This window comes from Dicentrarchus labrax, unplaced genomic scaffold (assembly GCF_905237075.1).
Source record: "Dicentrarchus labrax unplaced genomic scaffold, dlabrax2021, whole genome shotgun sequence".
NCBI classification, from domain to species: Eukaryota; Metazoa; Chordata; class Actinopteri; family Moronidae; genus Dicentrarchus; species Dicentrarchus labrax.
The window spans coordinates 23,093,069-23,112,445 of record NW_026136721.1 but is presented as its reverse complement, the minus strand read 5'-3'; the positions used below and the strand labels follow the sequence as shown (position 1 = coordinate 23,112,445).

The 19,377-nt window shown below is 41.2% G+C and overlaps 1 protein-coding gene across 11 annotated transcripts in view; it reads left to right on the top strand.

The window, feature by feature from the left end:
* The window catches only part of slit2 (slit homolog 2 (Drosophila)), an 87,075-nt gene that overhangs the window by 52,937 nt on the left and 14,761 nt on the right, over nt 1–19,377 (top strand). For 4 of the 11 annotated variants that reach the window (XM_051386006.1, XM_051386008.1, XM_051386010.1 and 1 more), the window contains exons 5-25: nt 777–848; nt 2,009–2,080; nt 3,023–3,094; nt 3,353–3,516; nt 3,987–4,125; nt 5,650–5,721; nt 5,908–5,979; nt 8,533–8,604; nt 8,918–9,061; nt 10,815–10,978; nt 11,338–11,361; nt 12,734–12,751; nt 14,415–14,565; nt 14,728–14,802; nt 15,066–15,209; nt 15,942–16,085; nt 16,171–16,337; nt 16,477–16,609; nt 17,943–18,011; nt 18,369–18,440; nt 19,168–19,239. In XM_051386006.1, the coding sequence (XP_051241966.1) occupies nt 777–848; nt 2,009–2,080; nt 3,023–3,094; nt 3,353–3,516; nt 3,987–4,125; nt 5,650–5,721; nt 5,908–5,979; nt 8,533–8,604; nt 8,918–9,061; nt 10,815–10,978; nt 11,338–11,361; nt 12,734–12,751; nt 14,415–14,565; nt 14,728–14,802; nt 15,066–15,209; nt 15,942–16,085; nt 16,171–16,337; nt 16,477–16,609; nt 17,943–18,011; nt 18,369–18,440; nt 19,168–19,239 (2,112 nt within the window). The remainder of the gene's footprint in view (nt 1–776; nt 849–2,008; nt 2,081–3,022; nt 3,095–3,352; nt 3,517–3,986; nt 4,126–5,649; nt 5,722–5,907; nt 5,980–8,532; nt 8,605–8,917; nt 9,062–10,814; nt 10,979–11,337; nt 11,362–12,733; nt 12,752–14,414; nt 14,566–14,727; nt 14,803–15,065; nt 15,210–15,941; nt 16,086–16,170; nt 16,338–16,476; nt 16,610–17,942; nt 18,012–18,368; nt 18,441–19,167; nt 19,240–19,377) is intronic. The other 7 variants (XM_051386007.1, XM_051386012.1, XM_051386014.1 and 4 more) reach the window with 4 other exon arrangements.

Sequence of the window (19,377 nt, the reverse complement as noted above, 5' to 3'; positions counted from 1 at the left end):
TGACCAGTGATAGCATGTTTTTCATTAGGCTGCAGGCGGTGTATTTAGTTAATGTGAGACACCTGTTCATGTTTTTGACTGTATTTATGTACTTGTGTGAGTGAAGATGAACATGAACACATGTGACTGCAGTGCATTTTGTGTGTTTCTTTTTCTTTATTTTTTTGCTATATTCCAAGCTGCAGCTTAGTTAAAGTGGCTGAAAATTAGATCTCTGGAAACCCCAGCACTCTCTCTCATACACACACACACGCACACACACGCACACACACACACACACACACACACACACACACACACACACACACACACACACACATAAACACATCCATCACTCACTCCTTAAAAGCAGAGGAAGGAGGGGGGGTTGGCGGGGGCGAGGGAGAGATGTGTGGGAGAGATGAGAGGAGGAACAGAAAGCTCTGAGGGAAGCAGAGGTCACTATTGCCCCCTACAGGCTGTTTAAGTATGCCTATACCTGAGTTGGATGGATGTTCAAAGCAGACAATTGAATCGCATCTGGCTGTAGATACGTGGACACTTGTCAGAGGAAGCGTTTTTTGTTTCACTGAGAGATGAATAGAGACAGCTGATTACATTTGGCAAAGCAGTGCTCTGTGTGCAAGGAACTCAGTTTTGCTCAGTGTTCCCCTGCTGCATTTTGGTGATTACATCAAGTACTTGTGCTGCAAAGCAAGTGGCTCTGTGACAGCTTGGCTTAACTCTCTGCCATCTTATTTCTCTTTTCCCCTTCTTCTCTACATCTGTCTGTCCAGTGATCTCAGCGAGAACCAGATTCAGGGGGTTCCAAGAAAAGCCTTCAGGGGAGCTGTGGAGATTAAGAACCTGTAAGTGGCACTTTGGCAATACTTTCTGTATATATATGAGTGTGTTGTGTGTGTGTGTGTGTGTGTGTGTGTGTGTGTGTGTGTGTGTGTGTGTGTGTGTGTGTGTGTTGTGTGTGTGTATGCGTGTGTGCGTGTGTGTGTGTGTGTGTGTGTGTGTGTGTGTGTGTGTGTGTGCATGCATGCGTGTGTGTGTGTGTGTGTGTGTGTGTGTGTGTGTGTATACACGTGCACGTGTCACTTGCTTTTCAATGTGTTTGCAAATGTGCGCAACCCCCATGTGCCTGTGCATCAATATTTCATTGTGTTAAATGTCATGTGCCTCCTGCTTGCTGTATTGACCGGCACCACTGCTCATTAGCAGCTGTGTGCGTACGTGTGTGTGTGCGTGTGTGTGTGTGTGTGTGTGTGTGTGTGTGTGTGTGTGTGTGTGTGTGTGTGTGTGTGTGTGTGTGTGTGAGTTTGCACTATGGATGTCACGTCATGTGGCATTTCTTCTGTTTTTTGTCTTTGTTTTGCCTCAGTCATAGTTATGATGATTGAAGATAATTGCCGGTCATTTTGCAGGTAAAGTAATTGCCCAGCAGTAATTCTAGATATATGGATTTTTCAACTATTTCGCTGTATCCTGGGTTTTTTTCCACATCACATAATTTTTTTGAAATGCCTTGCAATTATTGTAAAAGGACAGGGCAGTGTGTGTGTGTGTGTTTGTGTGTGTGTGTAGGTGTGTGTGTGTGCGTGTGTGTGTGTGTGTTTGTGTGTGTGTGTGTGTGTGTGTGTGTGTGTGTGTGTGTGTGTGTGTGTGTGTGTGTGTGTGTGTGTGTGTGCATTAGCATAGGGGTGACAGCGCATGATTTACTGTCCTTATGTCTTAATTAAATTGTTTCAGCAAAGCGATTCTGAGAAAAGAGGGAGGGGAGGTAAAGAGCAGTGCATACAAATTAGACGTCAGATAGAAAAGAGCAGGAAACAGGAATGGATACAGAGATATATACATCTACAAAGAACAATGAGCTCAGAGAGAGTTGGCCAGGGGGAGTTGATGCATTTCCTTCTGTAGCTGTCTATCCGACTTGAATTTCACCTGAAGATATACTGTAAGACACTTTTACGTCTTACCACAGCTTCCTTTATTCTTTCTTTCTTGTGTGTGAGTGCAGCCAGTTGGACTACAACCACATCAGCTGTATAGAAGATGGAGCTTTCCGAGCGCTACGTGACCTGGAAGTGCTGTGAGTACTTGTTTATTCAGTCACCCTGCTAACAACAGCAGGGCTTTGGTGAATGATGAACACTAACAGCAGTGGGACATGGAATAGCTAATATCCTCATTGACCTTTAAAAGACTGCATTGCCTGTGCGGCTCCTGAAAAGGGACAGTTTCATATATATTCAGGAATGACTTCTCACTATGATTTTATTAATCATTAGTGCCACTGTACAGACCCATTGTCCGTCCTAAAGTCAGCCTGACTGATAAGCCTGTTGATGTTATTAATGACCGATATTCATTATCATCGTACAGTGAGGCACAGGCAAAAAAAATGTCACAGTCAATAAATATGTCAGATAGGGAGCAAGCTTTTAATTTAAAAAAAACAACACAATATCAAAATTCTGGATAATTTGCAGTGTATTTGTGAGTTATGAGCCTTCAATTTGGGATTTTCCTTGAGGGAATGGATTTAATGTATATTTTTGTGTGTGCAACCTATGCTAGGTTAAGAAAATTTATATATTTTTTATATTATTATTTCATAAGTTACAATGAAGTGTTTTTGCTGAAATGTTAATTTTAAGACCTATTTTCAGTATAATTTCTGCCAAGACGTCAACTATTTGCTGTGCATCATGGAGTCTAAACAATTGAAGAGGGAATGATGCCATTTTGTTTTTAATGCTGTGTGGTTACAATCAAATGAGACAGCAGATAAGAGCGCTATAGTTAGCAAGTAGATTCTTTAGGGGTAAATGACAGCCGAATCTTGTAGTGCGTCACTTCATTGAAAGACAGTTTAATTGTCAGGATTGGATCTCAACATAGTTAAAAATGACACTGATGACCTGATTCCAACTTCCACACCCTACTTTGCTGACTCTATGTCTGTGTAGAACTGCAGAAAAGTCCAGTGAATCTATATGGCATTGTGTTTTCTACTCTTTTCTCTCCTCAGCACCCTCAATAACAACAACATCAGCAGACTGTCTGTGGCCAGTTTCAACCACATGCCGAAGCTCAGGACCTTGTGAGTATTTGGTACACATTAGGACCGGTGGGGGAAGTATTCCTCTCATCCGTGCCCGTTTGTACAATTGATTGATCGATCTGTACTTGCACCTCTCCCTCCCTCCTCCGCCCAACCTGCTCCTGTCCTCGAATCTACTATCCCCCCTTCCTCCCCAACCTGTTCTCACCACTTGTCACCCCCCCTCTACTTCTTGTGATCGTCACATACTCCCCATACCCTCTTCTCCCTCCTCCTCCTCCTCTTCTCCTCCCCCAGTCGCCTGCACTCCAACAACCTGCAGTGTGACTGCCACGTGGCCTGGCTGTCAGAGTGGCTGAGACAGCGCCCCCGCCTGGGTCTTTACACGCAATGCATGGCCCCACCACACTTGAGGGGGCACAACGTGGCTGAGGTGCAGAAGAAGGAGTTTGTCTGCACAGGTAGGTTGAGTTGACACCTTCGCTTTGCCTATTTTTCAGTCTATTTTTTGTGACTTACATCCGCTTGCTGTTTTACAGTGGCAAACCCATCTTTTGCTTTGTCTCGTTTGCTTTTTCTTACTGTATTTGCTCATGCTTTTCAAGATGGGGACGAAGGCAAGTGTTCATCTTCCATTGCATGGCTTGGCTTTAACCCCACGCACAAGCACTTACTAAAATATGTACTGAACACATTATCTGCACAGCACTTTATATACAGCATAAAGAAAATAATACTGTAGAAGGAGAAGGTCACTATCACATTTAGGGGCAGTATCTCTATCTCACCGGCACACTTTATTGCCTGGCTGCTGTTTCACATTTTGATTTTCTTCACTGAATTCTGTCAGCTTCAATATCCTTCGCCTTTGGGATTTACAACAAGCATAACTATTATCCATGGATAATGTTGGTCCTCTGTCTCTGTGTAGGTCACCAGTCGTCATCGTCTTCCTCCTGCAGTGTGTTACAGTGCCCAGAGTCCTGCACCTGCAGTAACAACATCGTGGACTGCAGAGGGAAAGGACTAACAGAAATACCCACCAACCTGCCTGAAACCATTACTGAGATGTAAGGCACACATATATAAACACACCCACACACACACACACACACACACACCTGCTGTACTCTGCATGCATATACATGCACACACAAACTCCTGCATCCATGCTCGGTGCAGTGATATTTCTCTTGCTGTTTCACTTTGCTTCTCTCAATTTTCCTTCTTTGTCTCTTTCCACCTTTCTGTTTCACTACTTCTCTTTCTCCCTGTGCAGTGGAATAAAACCACACATCTGTGAAATGAGAAAGCCTGGTCATGCAGCTCTTCCCTGCTTAAGAAAATAATGAAGGGATGAGGGAGGAAGAATTGAAAGATTAATCTGAAGGACAAGACAGATCATATCTCTATCTAAAGGGATGCATCAAGAAATGAGGAAGGATTAAAACCAGTAGATTTGAAGTGACAAAATATAAGACTCGAGACATGACGTGGACTAGACTTGACTCTAAAGACTTGAATTGAGAAAAAAAACATTAAAGTCTCAAGTTATGGTCTGGTAAAACCCTGGAAAAAACTAAATAACAGTGCTATGTAGCCTTTGCATGGCCACACAACTTGAATATTGAATTACAACATCTAACCATTGAAGGGAATTAGTGCCCCAAAGCTGTTTACAAAGCTTTGAATGCAAAATGTTTAAAAGCTGTGCCAATTTAATGGTAAGCATTCAAAGACCTTGGCACCAAGCCTGTGTCTAGTTGACAACCCGCTGACTTCACTTGACTTGTCTTGATTGATTTGACAAGACTGTGAGACTTGACTTGAGACTTGATTTAATAAGACTTGACTTGTACTTGTCTTGGTTTATTCAAGACATGACCTGCTTTTCTCAGTTGACTGGAGATTTGAAACCTGCTTATACATATCTGCTGATTATAGACTTGACTTGTACTAGTGTCAGTCGACTGGAGACTTGACTTGGACTTGCACCAAATGACTTAAAAACAGAAAACAATACAATACAGTGCTCCTGTGTGATTAGTCAAACATGTTCATACTGAAGAAAAGAGTGGAGCACAGCTGAACAGAAGAGAACAGCAAATGAAAAACAAACTCATTTTAGGGAAATGTTTCACAATCGAATGGTTGGTTTGCAAATCATGTTCCACCGCCTTTCTTGTCACAGTGACTGAACATGTGAAATGTTTAGAGAACAGTTGTTTGGGTCTGTTTTCTCTTTTGTTTGCTCCCTCCCACTCTCTTTCTCTTTTCTGGCCTGGCTTGATTTGTTTGGGCCTGACTGACACAGAGTCAGACTGGCACTTAATGGAACACTGCCCAGATAGTTAAGGGTGTGTTTGCTTGTGTGTTTGTGTGTATGTCTGACTGTACACATTTTAAAGAGGGCAAAAGATCAGAGAGATGTGACAGACTTTGGCACCGGTCATCAAAGCGCCTTATCTGGAAATGTTCCCCTTTAGTCACAGCCCCCGGGAATGAGCAGCAGTCAAGGATACAGCAGAGATAGCTCTCTGATAGGGGAATGTTAATGTCGCTCTTCAATGGTCTGTGTGTATGTTTGGTTCCAGACGACTGGAGCAGAACGCCATCAAGGTGATCCCAGCTGGGGCCTTTTCTCCTTATAAGAAGCTGCGCAGAATGTGAGTAGATGAAGAGATAGATGTATTATGCACCCTGTCAACCATCTACAAAAACTTTATGTTTCTGTCCTGTTTGTGGCTTGTGTTGACCTCCTTGTTTCACTTATCATGTTTCTATCTCCCTTATTAACTCTGTCTCTGGTTCTACGCCACTCTTTCCTGTTTCTTTGGCTCTGTTCTTCACAGAGACTTGAGTAACAACCAGATATCGGAGTTAGCTTCGGACGCCTTCCAAGGTCTGCGCTCCCTCAACTCTCTGTGAGTACTGTGTGATATGTTTGTATTTCAGATAGAGTTTACACAAAACACCACAGTTCAGCCCTTTGAATCTCACAAGCAATATCAATCGTATTACCACTCCAAAATCTGTTGTTGTTTATCATAACTTGTTTTTTGTTCTTCCAGTTGTAGCCATAACTTCTATCTGTTATGTTAACACGCTCACAAAGTTAATTTATGAGTCCTGGGAGCACAATAATATCAAAGTGAGCAAGAAGGATGAAATCACAAGCAGTCAGACAAGCCAACAGTTCAGTCGAAGTATCTAAAGCAGTTTATTTTGAGGAAAAAACAAAATTGAAAAGGACAAATGATTATGATGCTAGGTGCAAGTTGAATCAGGAAGTCGGTCTGTGTATTGTGATGAATGTTTACAGTGGGATTTAGTGGTAATAATAAATAGAATTTAATATATTATCATTGAATATAATAATAATAAACAATGTGTCTGCCTGCTCCATCATAAACTGCAAACATAAGCATGCATGGCTAACTATTAACCTATAGTTGCATTACTTCCAAGGGTGAGAGTTAGCATATTATGAGCTAACTACATCAAAGAAAGAAGAAAAAAAGAAGAAAACTTCCATTCACTAACAGATCCAGTGCATTGGAGCCCGTATAACTCCAATCCCTGATGTCAAGGGTTTAATTCAAACATTTTTAAACAAAAGCAAAAAGAAGTTGTTTCTTCGTTCTTCCTTTCTGTTTCACAAGTTATGGCTAAGCTGGGGGTTTATTTAAAACATTTGCCTGCTCGTGTTTTTTGCTCTGTTGGACTTCTTATCTTATTATTATAATTAGAATAACAACAAATCATAATAATAAATCTAACAGCAACATTTAGAAAATTAAGAAACTAGAATTACCCTTTATTTGTGGCCTCACATTTGCAGAGAATACCACACCAAGGCATTTTAGATGGACTTTTGACAATAACGGTGGTGCTGCTGGCTTCCTCTTCAGCCTGAATCTCAGGTCGAACCATTGGCTTTGCGTGTGAAGCTTTGGGAAGAAAGACGGAGAGAGGAACAGGGAGAGCAGGAATGTAGAGTTATTTCATGAAGGAGTTATATTAAGGTCTCGTCTCTCCAAAGTCAATAATTCATAAATGCTGAATTGCTGAATGGAGGCTTCTGCCACCTCATTACACATTCACCACAGAGAGAATGGGACACACACATTCATGCTGACACACCACATACAGTATGGCTTTCACATTAAGCTGTACTCTGTGTTCATTGTGTGTCAAGGTTTGGTTAGAGAGGATGTAAATGAGCCATCGATTCTGTCCGTGCGTGTGTCAGTGTGTCTGTACGTGTGTGGTGTGTGTGTGTGTGTGTGTGTGTGTGTGTGTGTGTGTGTAGGCGCTCGAAACAGTATTTGCTAATGTGCGTGTGAGACATAAATGAAGCGTCCACTCCCGGCATCGTGTGTTTCCCAACCTCAGGTCTCTCAGGGACAGCCACTCAGCACAATGAAATAAAAGCCAATCTAAAACACATGTTTTTAGGCTGCCTACATACACAGCTCAACTCAGCGTGGAGCGTAAAGATGACAGATAACTCTCCGTGTTTGTGTGTGTGTGTGTGTGTGCGTCAAAGGTATTTGTTGGGCAAGGCAGTGGCAGTCTCAGCCTTGTCCTGTTTGTGTATGTTATCTGATGTATTTATAAAAAGCTTTTTTTCTGATAACAGTGTGCATTACTCACACTGTGAGTCAGATTTGGGTTTTTTTTGTAACATTTAGATGAAAAGTGTTCATAGCTAATTGTTTTTTATGCCCTTAGTGTTGACATACAGCCAGGTGTCACAGAGTCTGTGTTTTTACTGGTGTTGTTTTATTGGTGTTTTAACTTGGAAGCCAAAAAAGACAAAAAGAAAAGAGGGTGGTATTGTTTTTGATTAAAGTGTTATCATTCAAGGGCTTAATGTTTTTCTCCCAATGTTTCTGTGTTCCTCTCAATAAAGAGCCAAAGTCCCACCCTGTTAATTTTATGCTGCATTGACGTAAGGTCGGCAGAACTGGAAGAACTGTAAAACATTAAGGCATTATTCCAAGATGGTTACACCCATAATTTGACTTGAATTATAAAAAATAAAAATAGGCTAAATTTTCATATTTTAGAGAACATACATATTTAGCAACAATCATTGTGTTGATATCTGATTTTAATTAGATGTACAGTCAAGGCTTTCTCAGCCATTTTGCCACAGATTTGAAAATATTGTAGCTGTCAGACATTCCCCCAAACCTGTGACAATTTTTCCTACAGACTGCTTATAATTAAGGTCTGTTCCAATTTGACATGAACTCAGCATTCACTGGCACACTGTCAAAGATTAATGGGAGCTGCATTTTTTAACACTAAAGAAATATTAATTATATGTTTGATAAAAGGTACTCCATTTATCTCATCAGAAACAGTGAGAATAATGAGATTTTTTGCTCTCATTAAAATATATGAGTGTTAATATTAATAGTATTAATGGATAATATGTGTGGTCGTATTGATAAACTTGTGCTCCACAGGGTACTATACGGGAACAAGATCACAGAGATTTCCAAAGGACTGTTTGAGGGATTGTTTTCTCTGCAGCTATTGTGAGTAGACACACACACACACACACACACACACACACACACACACACACACACACAGTAATAGTTGCAGCTAAGAACTCACATCCACATCTCATTGATATTCTGCTGAAAAGTACTTATCTAAAATATTGTCATCAGAGTGGAGACATCATGATTGAAAGCCATCATCACTGACCTGTAACATTTGAAACACTCATTGAAGAATGATAACACGATAATCCTTCAGCTCCCATCTCTCTCTCTCTCTCTCTCTCTCTCTCTCTCTCTCTCTCTCTCTCTCCCCCTACTTCATTCTGTCTTTTCTTTATTTCAGGTTACTGAATGCTAATAAGATAGCATGTCTCCGTGTGGATGCATTTCAGGACCTCCATAACCTCAATCTGCTTTCACTATATGACAACAAGCTCCAGACCATCGCCAAGGGGACCTTCTCGTCGCTAAGGGCCATACAAACACTGTACGTAACCACACACACACACACACACACACACACACAAAACTTTAAGTTTGTAATCATTATAACTGAACAACTGTGGTTAAACAAAAATCTATATTTTCAGAAAAGCACTGTAGAAAAAAACTTCAGTCTAAAGAAAAAACACTTAAATATTGATAGAAAAGCATCTATTGTTTATGCATCTTGGATTGTTGGGGCCGTTTATTGGTGCAGGACTGGGAGTTGTGGTGGTTAATCTCTACTAAAAGAGGACTCTGAAGTTGTTTCAACTGGGATAGCTAGTTTTGTTTAGAGTGAAGGGTGTGTGTGAGGTCGGGACCTCTGGAGAGCCTAGTGCTAAAGCTAGCTGCAGGATAAAACTGTAAGGCTACCGTCTTGTTAAACTACAATGTCTCATTTTCTTTCTTTTTTACACTTGCTAAATACACAAGATGTGATGTGTGGGTGTGGAGGATTTGGAGTTGTTCAAACAAAAGTAAAATAACAAGTAGCCCAATTATAGTTTTTAAGTAACTTGCCCACACTGTTAATTATAATGACACTTTGCACATGATAATATGGCAAGCTGTGCTTCAACTGTTATCCACACTTTTAATGAACAGTGGATAATTTGTTTTGTTTATAGTGTTAATTTATGGTTAGTTTCACCTGTGAGTTGCCTGGTAACAGAATGTAAAGCATCGTCACTATGGTTACTTGCAGCTTAATATACCCTGGGTGTAGATTAATTACATTTGAGGCGTTGTTTTTGTTATTTTTTACTTAATGGAAGTGTACATAGACATATGCATAAGTAAAAAGGACCCAATAAAAAGTATAAAAGGAGTATTACAAAACATTTTAACGGTTTGAATTGTTCTTTTGGTTTTTTGATTCTAGTATCATTAGTGTTACATGTGTCTGTCACATCTTAATAAAGGAAGTAAGCTAACATAAATTAATTAAATCCATCTAAAAAATGTTGAAAAAAAAAATTGTTGAAGTGAGAGTTAAGTGCACTTACATTTGATTAAAAGTATTCTAAGTATTACTGATTTAATTCCAGTTTGTTCCTTTGACTCATTTTCTTTTTGATAATTGATTAATTGCAAATTGTTTAGTTTTTTTGTATTATATGTTGGCTGTTGACATGTAATGTAATAATTTGCTTTAGTGGAAGAAAACAAAAGCTTTAAAACATTTGTATAAATAAGATGAATTTAAGTCTGTCTTACTTTATTCAGATAACACATTTTAAATGAGTTTGGAGAAATGCTGCATATGATTGTAATATATTTACTAGTTTCAAGTTCAATTAACTGAATAAAATTGGTACAATTAACTTAATTTACCCAAGTTACACAATAACAATCACTCCCAACAATAAATACTTGAGTTACTTGCTCTCAAATCAAATATTTTTACATGCTTAAATTGTTGGAGGTAATAAATTAAAATGGTTTAATCGGTTTCCTCAAATAATTCGAGTTAAACTAACTCGTCCAGTTTTATAGTCTAGGAAGTTTTTTTAATGGGTCTAAACTGACATAACAACAGTTGCATAGGTGAAGAGATTTTATTACACACCTGCCATCCCTCCAATCACAAACAAGTATTTTCTGTGTCTATGGCTATATCAACACTCAAGAAACATGTTCACAACTATATATTGTTCTGACAGCTTTGTTGTGTGTTTCTGTATGTTCCGTGTGTGTGTGTGTGTGTGTGTGTGTGTGTGTGTGTGTGTGTGTGTTTGTGTATGTGTGTGTATCAGTCACCTAGCCCAAAACCCGTTTATCTGTGACTGCCATCTGAAGTGGCTGGCAGACTACCTGCAGGACAATCCCATCGAGACAAGTGGTGCCCGCTGCACCAGCCCTCGACGGCTCGCCAACAAACGAATTGGACAAATCAAGAGCAAGAAGTTCCGCTGCTCAGGTATAAACACATGCTGCACTGTAGACACACACTCATCGACACTTTCTGTTTCTGACATGTGTACATGCTCTTACACATAATACCCAAACTGACTGTTCACTGCCCTGTGTTCTCATTCTGTGTCTTCCTGCTGGGATTTTCCCTCAGCCTCTCTTTACTAACCTCAACTCCTTGTTTTCAGCATTTTCTGGCAGCTCTCTCTCTCTCTCATTCGACCACACACACACACACACACACACACACAGACACAGACACACACACACACACACACACAGCCAGTGAGTACTTTCTTCTAGTCCAGCCTTTTGTTCTTTTGTTGTTTTTCACTTTTACTCTCTCTGTCTCTGTTTCTCCATTAGCTAGAGAACAGTATTTCATCCCAGGTATTGTACATTGAGCATGTGTGAGTGTGTGTGTGTGTGTGTGTGTGTGTGTTTAAGACACTGTTTGGTCTATCACAGTGGATGCTGAACACTCACACTCTCTTGACACTTGGTGTGACTTGCCTTGACTTACACCTTTTGAATCCCAAGACCTTTTATTTTAATGGTCTGACATCACATCTAACCAGGCACCAGATAATCACACTCCTGTCCTTGCACTGGTTTTTTGATGGTAACTGTAACCTTGATGATAGCAGGAGAAACACAACTGGATTAACAAGCTCAGGCCGCTGTCAGCTGGGCACTGCATGTGAGATTCTGTATAAATAAAGGTATATTGGTACAGCGATCACAGAGACTATATTTAATACTAGTCCTCCTTGCTTCTTAGCACATCTAATGATAGCTAATGTATGAGCGTGTGTCCGCGAGCATCTGTGTCTGTTTCGCCCACTGCAGAACATCAAAAGGTCACACAGTTACCATGCTCAGAGGGGCGCTGGGAAATATGTAAATCAGACATGCATATGAGATCAGTAGCAGGGCTAAAGGCGGTCATTACCACAGCAGCACACAGAGGAGGCATGGTGTGTGTTGGATGAGAGCAAGTGTGTGTGAATGTGAACGTATGTGTGCTCACTGCAGTCATTAACTCACCGGGGGGACAGAGGTTTCAAAGCCCAGATACCACATACAGGGCAAAGCTGAATAATTTAAGAACATTTGCGGTTGAAAAGTTGAATAAACATGTTTTATTCTGTGGTACAACAGAGTATCGCGCCTTAGATCAATACATCTAAAATCCTCTACCTTAATTTGCATTATGTCCCCTCACGGTGTATTATTTTGGAGACTATTTCATGTTTCTGTTTGAACGAAAACTCACAATTCTGAATTCTTGGCACTTGAATTCATCCCTCCAACCATTTCTCGCTTCTTCTTCTTGTGAAGATTGGACCTGCTGAAAGTGATTGATGTCCAAGAATACACAAAACTAAATAAATGTACATGTGAGTGTTTAGAACTTGCAGTAATTGATTGCTAATTGGCACCGGCACTTTTATGTGGGTATGTGTGCCTCATAACATCTCACGACCCCCCCCCAAAAAAAAACAGTTTGAATCAGTCGTGCTTCAAGCAAACGAGGCCGGGATGTGTGTTGGATGAAAGCACCCACCAAATGTCATGTTATGCCAGCACGATTCCCACTATTCACGAGTCATTACCCCTTTAAATGAATCACTGCCTGGGGGACTGAACACGAAAAAATTGCAGCATTTTTTCTCAGTTTTTCATCAGCTTTTTCCCTCCTGTTCAAATAAACGAGTGAAATCCCTTCTTCTTTCTCCTACTGCCTCTCTCACACACTCAGGAGTACACCATGTCGGCTGTAAGTAACACACACACAAACACACATGGTTCTTGCGTCAACTCCGTATCCCTCACCTCTCGTCTCCTGAGCCAGCCTCTGACCTTTGACCTCTACCACCGTGACGTTTGACCCTCTCTCCTCTTGTCTGTTTACAAACAACGACAATAAGACGTTCCATAAGATTTACATTATATTACAGTGGTTAATGTATTTTCTCTCTTCATGCTGTCTGTGTGTGTGTGTGTGTGTGTGTGTGTGTGTGTGTGTGTGTGTGTGTGTGTGTGTGTTAGTAGGTGGGTTGGTGTGTGTGTGTGGGTGGGTGGGTGTGTGTGTGTGTCCATGTGTGTATGTGTGTTCCTAGAAGTCAGGGCTTCTCTTGCCTTCAATGCTGCTGTAACTCTCCTCCCACTCCTCTGTAACTGCTCTCCTGTGTTATGTCTGTGAATTTAGATGTCTTTAGATGTCTCTCCTTCTCCCCCCTACTTCACTTGCTTCTTCTTTACTGTACTTTCCAGCCTGTCTGATCTCCTCCTCCTTATTATTGCCCCCTCCTCTCTTCATTCCAAGTGACACAATCCCGTCTTTCTCCTGCTTTTACACCCTCATCTTTCCTGCTCTCTTCCTTGAATTCTTCATTTTCTTTGCCTTACCTCCTCCCAAACTCTACTTTTCATGCTCTCCTTTCCTCTCATTCCCTCCTCCTCATCCCCCCTCTCCTACTCCTCTCCTATTCATCTCTTCTCCTTCTCATCCTCTCCTCTCCTCTCCTCTGTCTTCTCTCTGCTCCTTTCCTTCCCTCCCATCTCCTTCTCATCTTCATCCTCTCCTTACCCTCTCCTGTATCCCTCCTACTTTGTTTGCATACTCCCCCTCCTCGTTTCCTAGTCCTCTCCTCCTTCTCCTCCTCCTCCTCCTCCTCCTCCTCCTCCTCCTCCTCTTCTCCCTCTGTCCTTCCCACCCCTGTGTTCCAGCGGAGGAGCAGTCAGTCAGCAGGTTGTTCCTTTGTGCTTGATCTAACCATGTGGCTGCCAGGTTCCTATAGTGGAACATGGTTCTGTCAAGCACCATGGAACGGCCCTGCAAAACCCTACAGCACGGCCAAGACGCAACCTCTGTGTGTGTGTGTGTGTGTGTGTGTGTGTGTGTGTGTGTGTGTGTGTGTGTGTGTGAGAGAGAGAGAGTACAGTACGATAGATGACCGCCTGTGTGTATGTGTAAGAATTGTTCTGCTAAGATCTAATTTTCGATGCTGTTTTGTTTGTGCTGTGGTTTCTAACACTAACAGTTGCTTCGTAGTATGACAGGACTGAAAAACTCCAATATGTTTGTTCTTGAGTGGATGCGTGTGCGCCCGTATACATGTGTTGGTCTTGAAAGTTTGTGTGTCTTGCGAACTTTGAAGCTCTTTGTAGGCCGTGATGCACATGCAGCATTTTGAAATTATGCAGTGGGGAACGTTGCATACGATAAAAATCAGCAATGTTTGGTTCATTATGACAATTCCCACTCCAAACAAAAGCAGCTCAGCCCCTCTGCACAATTTCAAAATTGTTCCATAACATCACGACCTTCACTTTGGCCACACGCTGTGTTTTTGTTGGAGCCAGTACCAGTAAACGCTGGGGTTCGACTCTTGCACGATGAAGGCATTCGTTGATGTCCTGCTTGTGATTGTGACCAGGTACCGAGGATTACCGCAGTAAGCTAGGAGGGGACTGCTTCGCCGACTTGGCCTGCCCCGAGAAGTGCCGTTGCGAGGGCACCACAGTTGACTGCTCCAACCAGAAACTGACCAAAATACCAGATCACATCCCCCAGTACACCGCAGAACTGTGAGTCACACTGTATTTGTCTACTGCAAAGTTTATCCTCTTGTGTGGAATAGAGGAAACCTTGCTTCGGCCTTGATCTCATCCTCCTCCACCTCCTCCTCTTGCATTGTCTCTTCTGTTGTTCTCTCTCTGTGTCTCTGACCACCTCTTCTCTGTTCCTAGGCGTCTGAACAACAATGAATTCACTGTGCTCGAGGCGACGGGGATCTTCAAAAAGTTGCCTCAGCTAAGGAAGATGTGAGTCAGACATGTTGTAAACGTAATAGGAACAAAGTGTCACATGTGCTTATGAAGAAGTCACACTGAGGTCACAAAGAGAAAACTACGATTGTACACAGAAATGAACCATGTGTATTTCTCTCTGCTATATATACCTTACCTCCTTCTACTCCTCGCTCTATCTGTACCTCGTGTCCTCTTCATGTTTCTCCATCTTTTGTTTTTACTCTTTTCCTTACTTCCTTCTTACCTTTCTTGCTCCCCCCTTCCCCTCCTTGCAGTAACCTGAGTAATAACCGTATCACTGACATTGAGGAGGGAACATTTGAAGGAGCCTCGGGGGTCAATGAGTTGATTCTGACCTCCAACAGACTGGAGAACATACACCACCGCATGCTGAAGGGACTCGGTGGCCTCCGCACACTGTGGGTACACACACACACACGCACACACACACTAAAATGCAAATGTATATGCAATCACATTATTATATGAAGTAGGTATTAACAGTAATTATCAGGGCAGATTAATTTATATTATCATAATTTATCCCAATAATTAAATTATAGCCGACATCAGTCCATAATAAGTCCATATAAGAATCATTTATTTTGAATTCTTATCCAAAATGATTGATAGGCTTTATGTTCTTTATAAGCCAAAGTATGTTTGTGAAGTTTTTTGATGTAAAAACTAAATGCTATGGAATACTAAATCATCAAATCTTTTGTCAATACAATACAGCCTTTCTACAGGTTATGAATTTATTATTATAAAAAATGTTATTATTATTATTTTAAAAAAGAAAAATGTGATTTTATTCATTATGTTATTGGTCTTAGCCATGTGAAATAAGTAATTATTGGTTACCGTATCGGCTGAAACAGTATGCATACATACTGCAACAATGTCCACACACACATTAAAACATGTGAGCATGCATAATTCACAGGTTTATATTACAATAAATATGTCTGTTTTTATTGTTTTGTTGTTATGTAAAAAAAACTCTTTACACTCTCTGTCTGTCTCTGTCTGTCTCTGTGTGTGTGTGTGTGTGTGTGTGTGTGTGTGTGTGTGTGTGTGTGTGTGTGTTTGTGTGTTTGTGTGTTTGTGTGTTTGTGTGTGTGTGTGTGTGTGTGTGTGTGTGTGAGCAGCATGCTGAGGAGTAACCGAATCAGCTGCGTCAGCAACAGCAGCTTCGTGGGGTTGAGTTCAGTGCGTCTCCTTTCACTCTACGACAACCAAATCACCTCCATGAACCCCGGAGCCTTCGACACACTGCACTCCCTGTCCACACTGTGAGGACACACACTCTCGGACACACACGTAAATGCAAATGCTAATGTAGACACACACTCAAAAACTCTTCTTTTTGTTCTCCAGCAACCTTCTGGCCAATCCCTTCAACTGTAACTGTCACCTGGCTTGGCTCGGTGATTGGCTGAGAAGGAAACGCATCGTTACTGGTAACCCTCGCTGTCAGAGTCCTTATTTCCTGAAGGAGATCCCCATCCAGGATGTAGCTGTCCAGGACTTTGCCTGTGAAGATGGTGAGAGAGAGGAAATTTACACTTTACACCTGATGCTCTGCACCATCTGCAGCTGTGACAAACCTTTATTTTTCAACACCACTTTCCTATCATCCTTCCTCCTCTTTCCACCACTCCATCCATCTATCATCTCCATCAGGTAACGATGAGAACAGCTGCTCTCCAGTGCTTAGGTGTCCAGCAGAGTGTTCCTGTCTGGACACCGTGGTCCGTTGCAGCAACAAGGGCCTCACCACGCTTCCCAAAGGCCTTCCCAAAGAGACCACTGAACTGTGAGTTAGAGATCAACACATCATTTAACTGCTTTAATGGTTTTATATGGCTGCCTAATTTTGTCATTGTCATCTCATTTACTCTGAGAAATTTGAAATAGGTTATATCACCAAATTTGGAGATACATGGACAGCGATGATTGTCTTTTGTCTATTGTAAGTAGATAATGCAGTACCAGATAGATTCAAAGGTAATCCACATTAGCAGCATTTTTGAAGGATTTTTGGAGACTTTAGGAGTAACGTCCATCCCTTGTTCATCTCATTTAACAGATTTAACAAATGTAACAATCCATATCAACTCTGAAAGATACACATCAAGACGAGTCCCCCCCATGTTTTGGGGTTTTTTTCTCTGGCAAAAAAGAGGCAGAAGTTCAAATCACAAAAATCTTTTGCACCTCTTTGCTATATTTACAGTGTTAAAAAAAGTTTAGCAAGTTGGCAGAGCTGAATATTTTTGTCTGTTGAATTTCTGCACATACTGGATTAAAATTGACTCAGCATTTATTAGTCAGCCTGGTGAAGACAGCTTGTCCACCTGCTGTCCTGTCAGTACCTTGGGACAGTTCAGAGGACAGTGAAGTCATAACGGAGGTCAGAGTTGGTGTGGATGGCACCAGTATACAGGTGCAAAGTCATTATAGCATCAAAGCTGTCAGCCTCAGTAAACTTGGTACATTTGAATAAATCTTTTAACTTACTGAAGCTGTATTTGGTCAGAAAATGTGGAAAAAAAACATATCAGCACACAGGTTTTTAGAGACACAGGTACATATATTGAAGGCTCACAGAGGATTATATTCCAGAAACTCATCTCAACACACACACACACAAAATCCCTGATGATCAGAAAATGATAGCCCTAAATTAAAAATCAGACAGCAGGCTTGGTAGTATTTTCTATCATTTCACTATTTCTCCTGCAGTGAACGTGCTGTTTCCAATATTAACAAAGACTTAATTAATACACTGGATTAATAGCACATTGTCACACAGTGAAGGATAGAGCGTGTGTGTGTGTGTGTGTGTGTGTGTGTGTGTGTGTGTGTGTGTGTGTGTGTGTGAGATGGTGAGATGGTGGGATGGTTATACTGTATTAGGTTTCCTGTGGGGATATTAAACTCCACTGTTTATTATGGCTGTAGCAGTAATGACTGCTCACACTGCTGGAGATGAGGAATTTCCCACATGGTTAAATAACTTCATTTTCTCCCATCTCATTTTCTCTCTCTTTTTCCCAATCCTCCTTACATCTTCCATTATTTGTCTATTTTACCTCTTTCTTTTGTTTCCAAAACCTCCTCTGTCTGTCTGTCTGTCTGTCTTTCAGGTATCTGGATGGTAACCACTTTACTCAGGTTCCTGCGGAGCTCTCCAATTACAAACACTTAACACTCATGTAAGTCTCACCCACATGACCTCAGCAGACAGACGTTACACTCAGACATTAATTCATAAATCATAAAGCCAGAGTTTTGCACAGTCAACACACTTTTAATCCAGATCGTGACTTGGCCTGTGTTCCCTGCTTTTAAAGACCAAAACTAACCGACTGGTATTCTAGCAGAGCTCTGTTTTGTATCACTCTTGATGTGACCTCTTTTGGTCCTGACGTGGGTGTGACAACACAAACGCAGTAGAGTATAGACGAGTATGTACTGTATATAGTCTGTGCGTGCGTGTCTGTGTGCATAGTGCATGTGTTGCCAGTGCTGCCCGTGTGTGTTTTATGTATCTGTTATTGTTTCCTTTTCAGTGATTTGAGTAACAACCAGATCAGCACGTTGTCCAACCACAGCCTCAGTAACATGTCCGAGCTGCTTACCCTGTGAGTCTGGCTTTACATCAGTCCCTTTGCAATGTGTGTGTCTGTGTGTGTGTGTGTGTGTGTGTGTGTGTGTGTGTGTGTGTGTGTGTGTGTGTGTGTGTGTAAATGTGTGTGTTAGTGAATGAGAAGATGAATGAAATTAAATAAGGAGTTCCTTTTGTTGCAGTCACACATGAATACTGTCCCATGTGGGCCACCATACAGTAGGTGACTCATGAAAACCTATGTATGACCTTTCTTTCTCAGTGAATTCTCGTGTTCATAAAAAGGGCACTGCAACTGCAGCCTGAAGCAGTTTAAAACTGTAACCTCATACAAACCACTGCTAAAAAAAACAAAAAAAACAACTGATAATAAATAGAATAAAGAATAAAAAAATTAAGTTATGTGTTGAAGTTGGACATTGGTCCCAGTTACAGACTTAAATGTCCAAACATAAAGTAAAATTGTGCCAGAAAAGGATCAAAATTTACATAAAAATCTGATAAACTGAGGAAAAATCCCCTCTTTGGGTGCAAGATGTTTGTCTTGTAAGGCGTATATGACTTTGTATGTTTGTGTTTATGACTGGAAGAATTTGTTTGTGTTTGCTTGATTGCTGTGCTCAGAGGAATGTAGATATAAACAGGATTGTGTTCTGAATTGCCTTGCTGCATTTGAAGATATCTTGAAAATGAAAAAAATCTGCATTTGTCTCCATGCCAACATGTTTATTCTGTGTGTAAAGAATCCTGAGCTACAACCGGCTGCGGTGCATCCCAGTGAGGGCGTTCGATGGACTCAAGTCTCTCCGTTTGCTGTGAGTATCCATCCCAACACATGCAAGGTGGTGGATAACGTTGCACAGACTTGAGTCACACTGAATCTAAAGAAGCGATCCAGACTTTTAACATCCAGACTCTTTTCTACATTTCTGTGCCCCTTTTTTCTCTTTCTT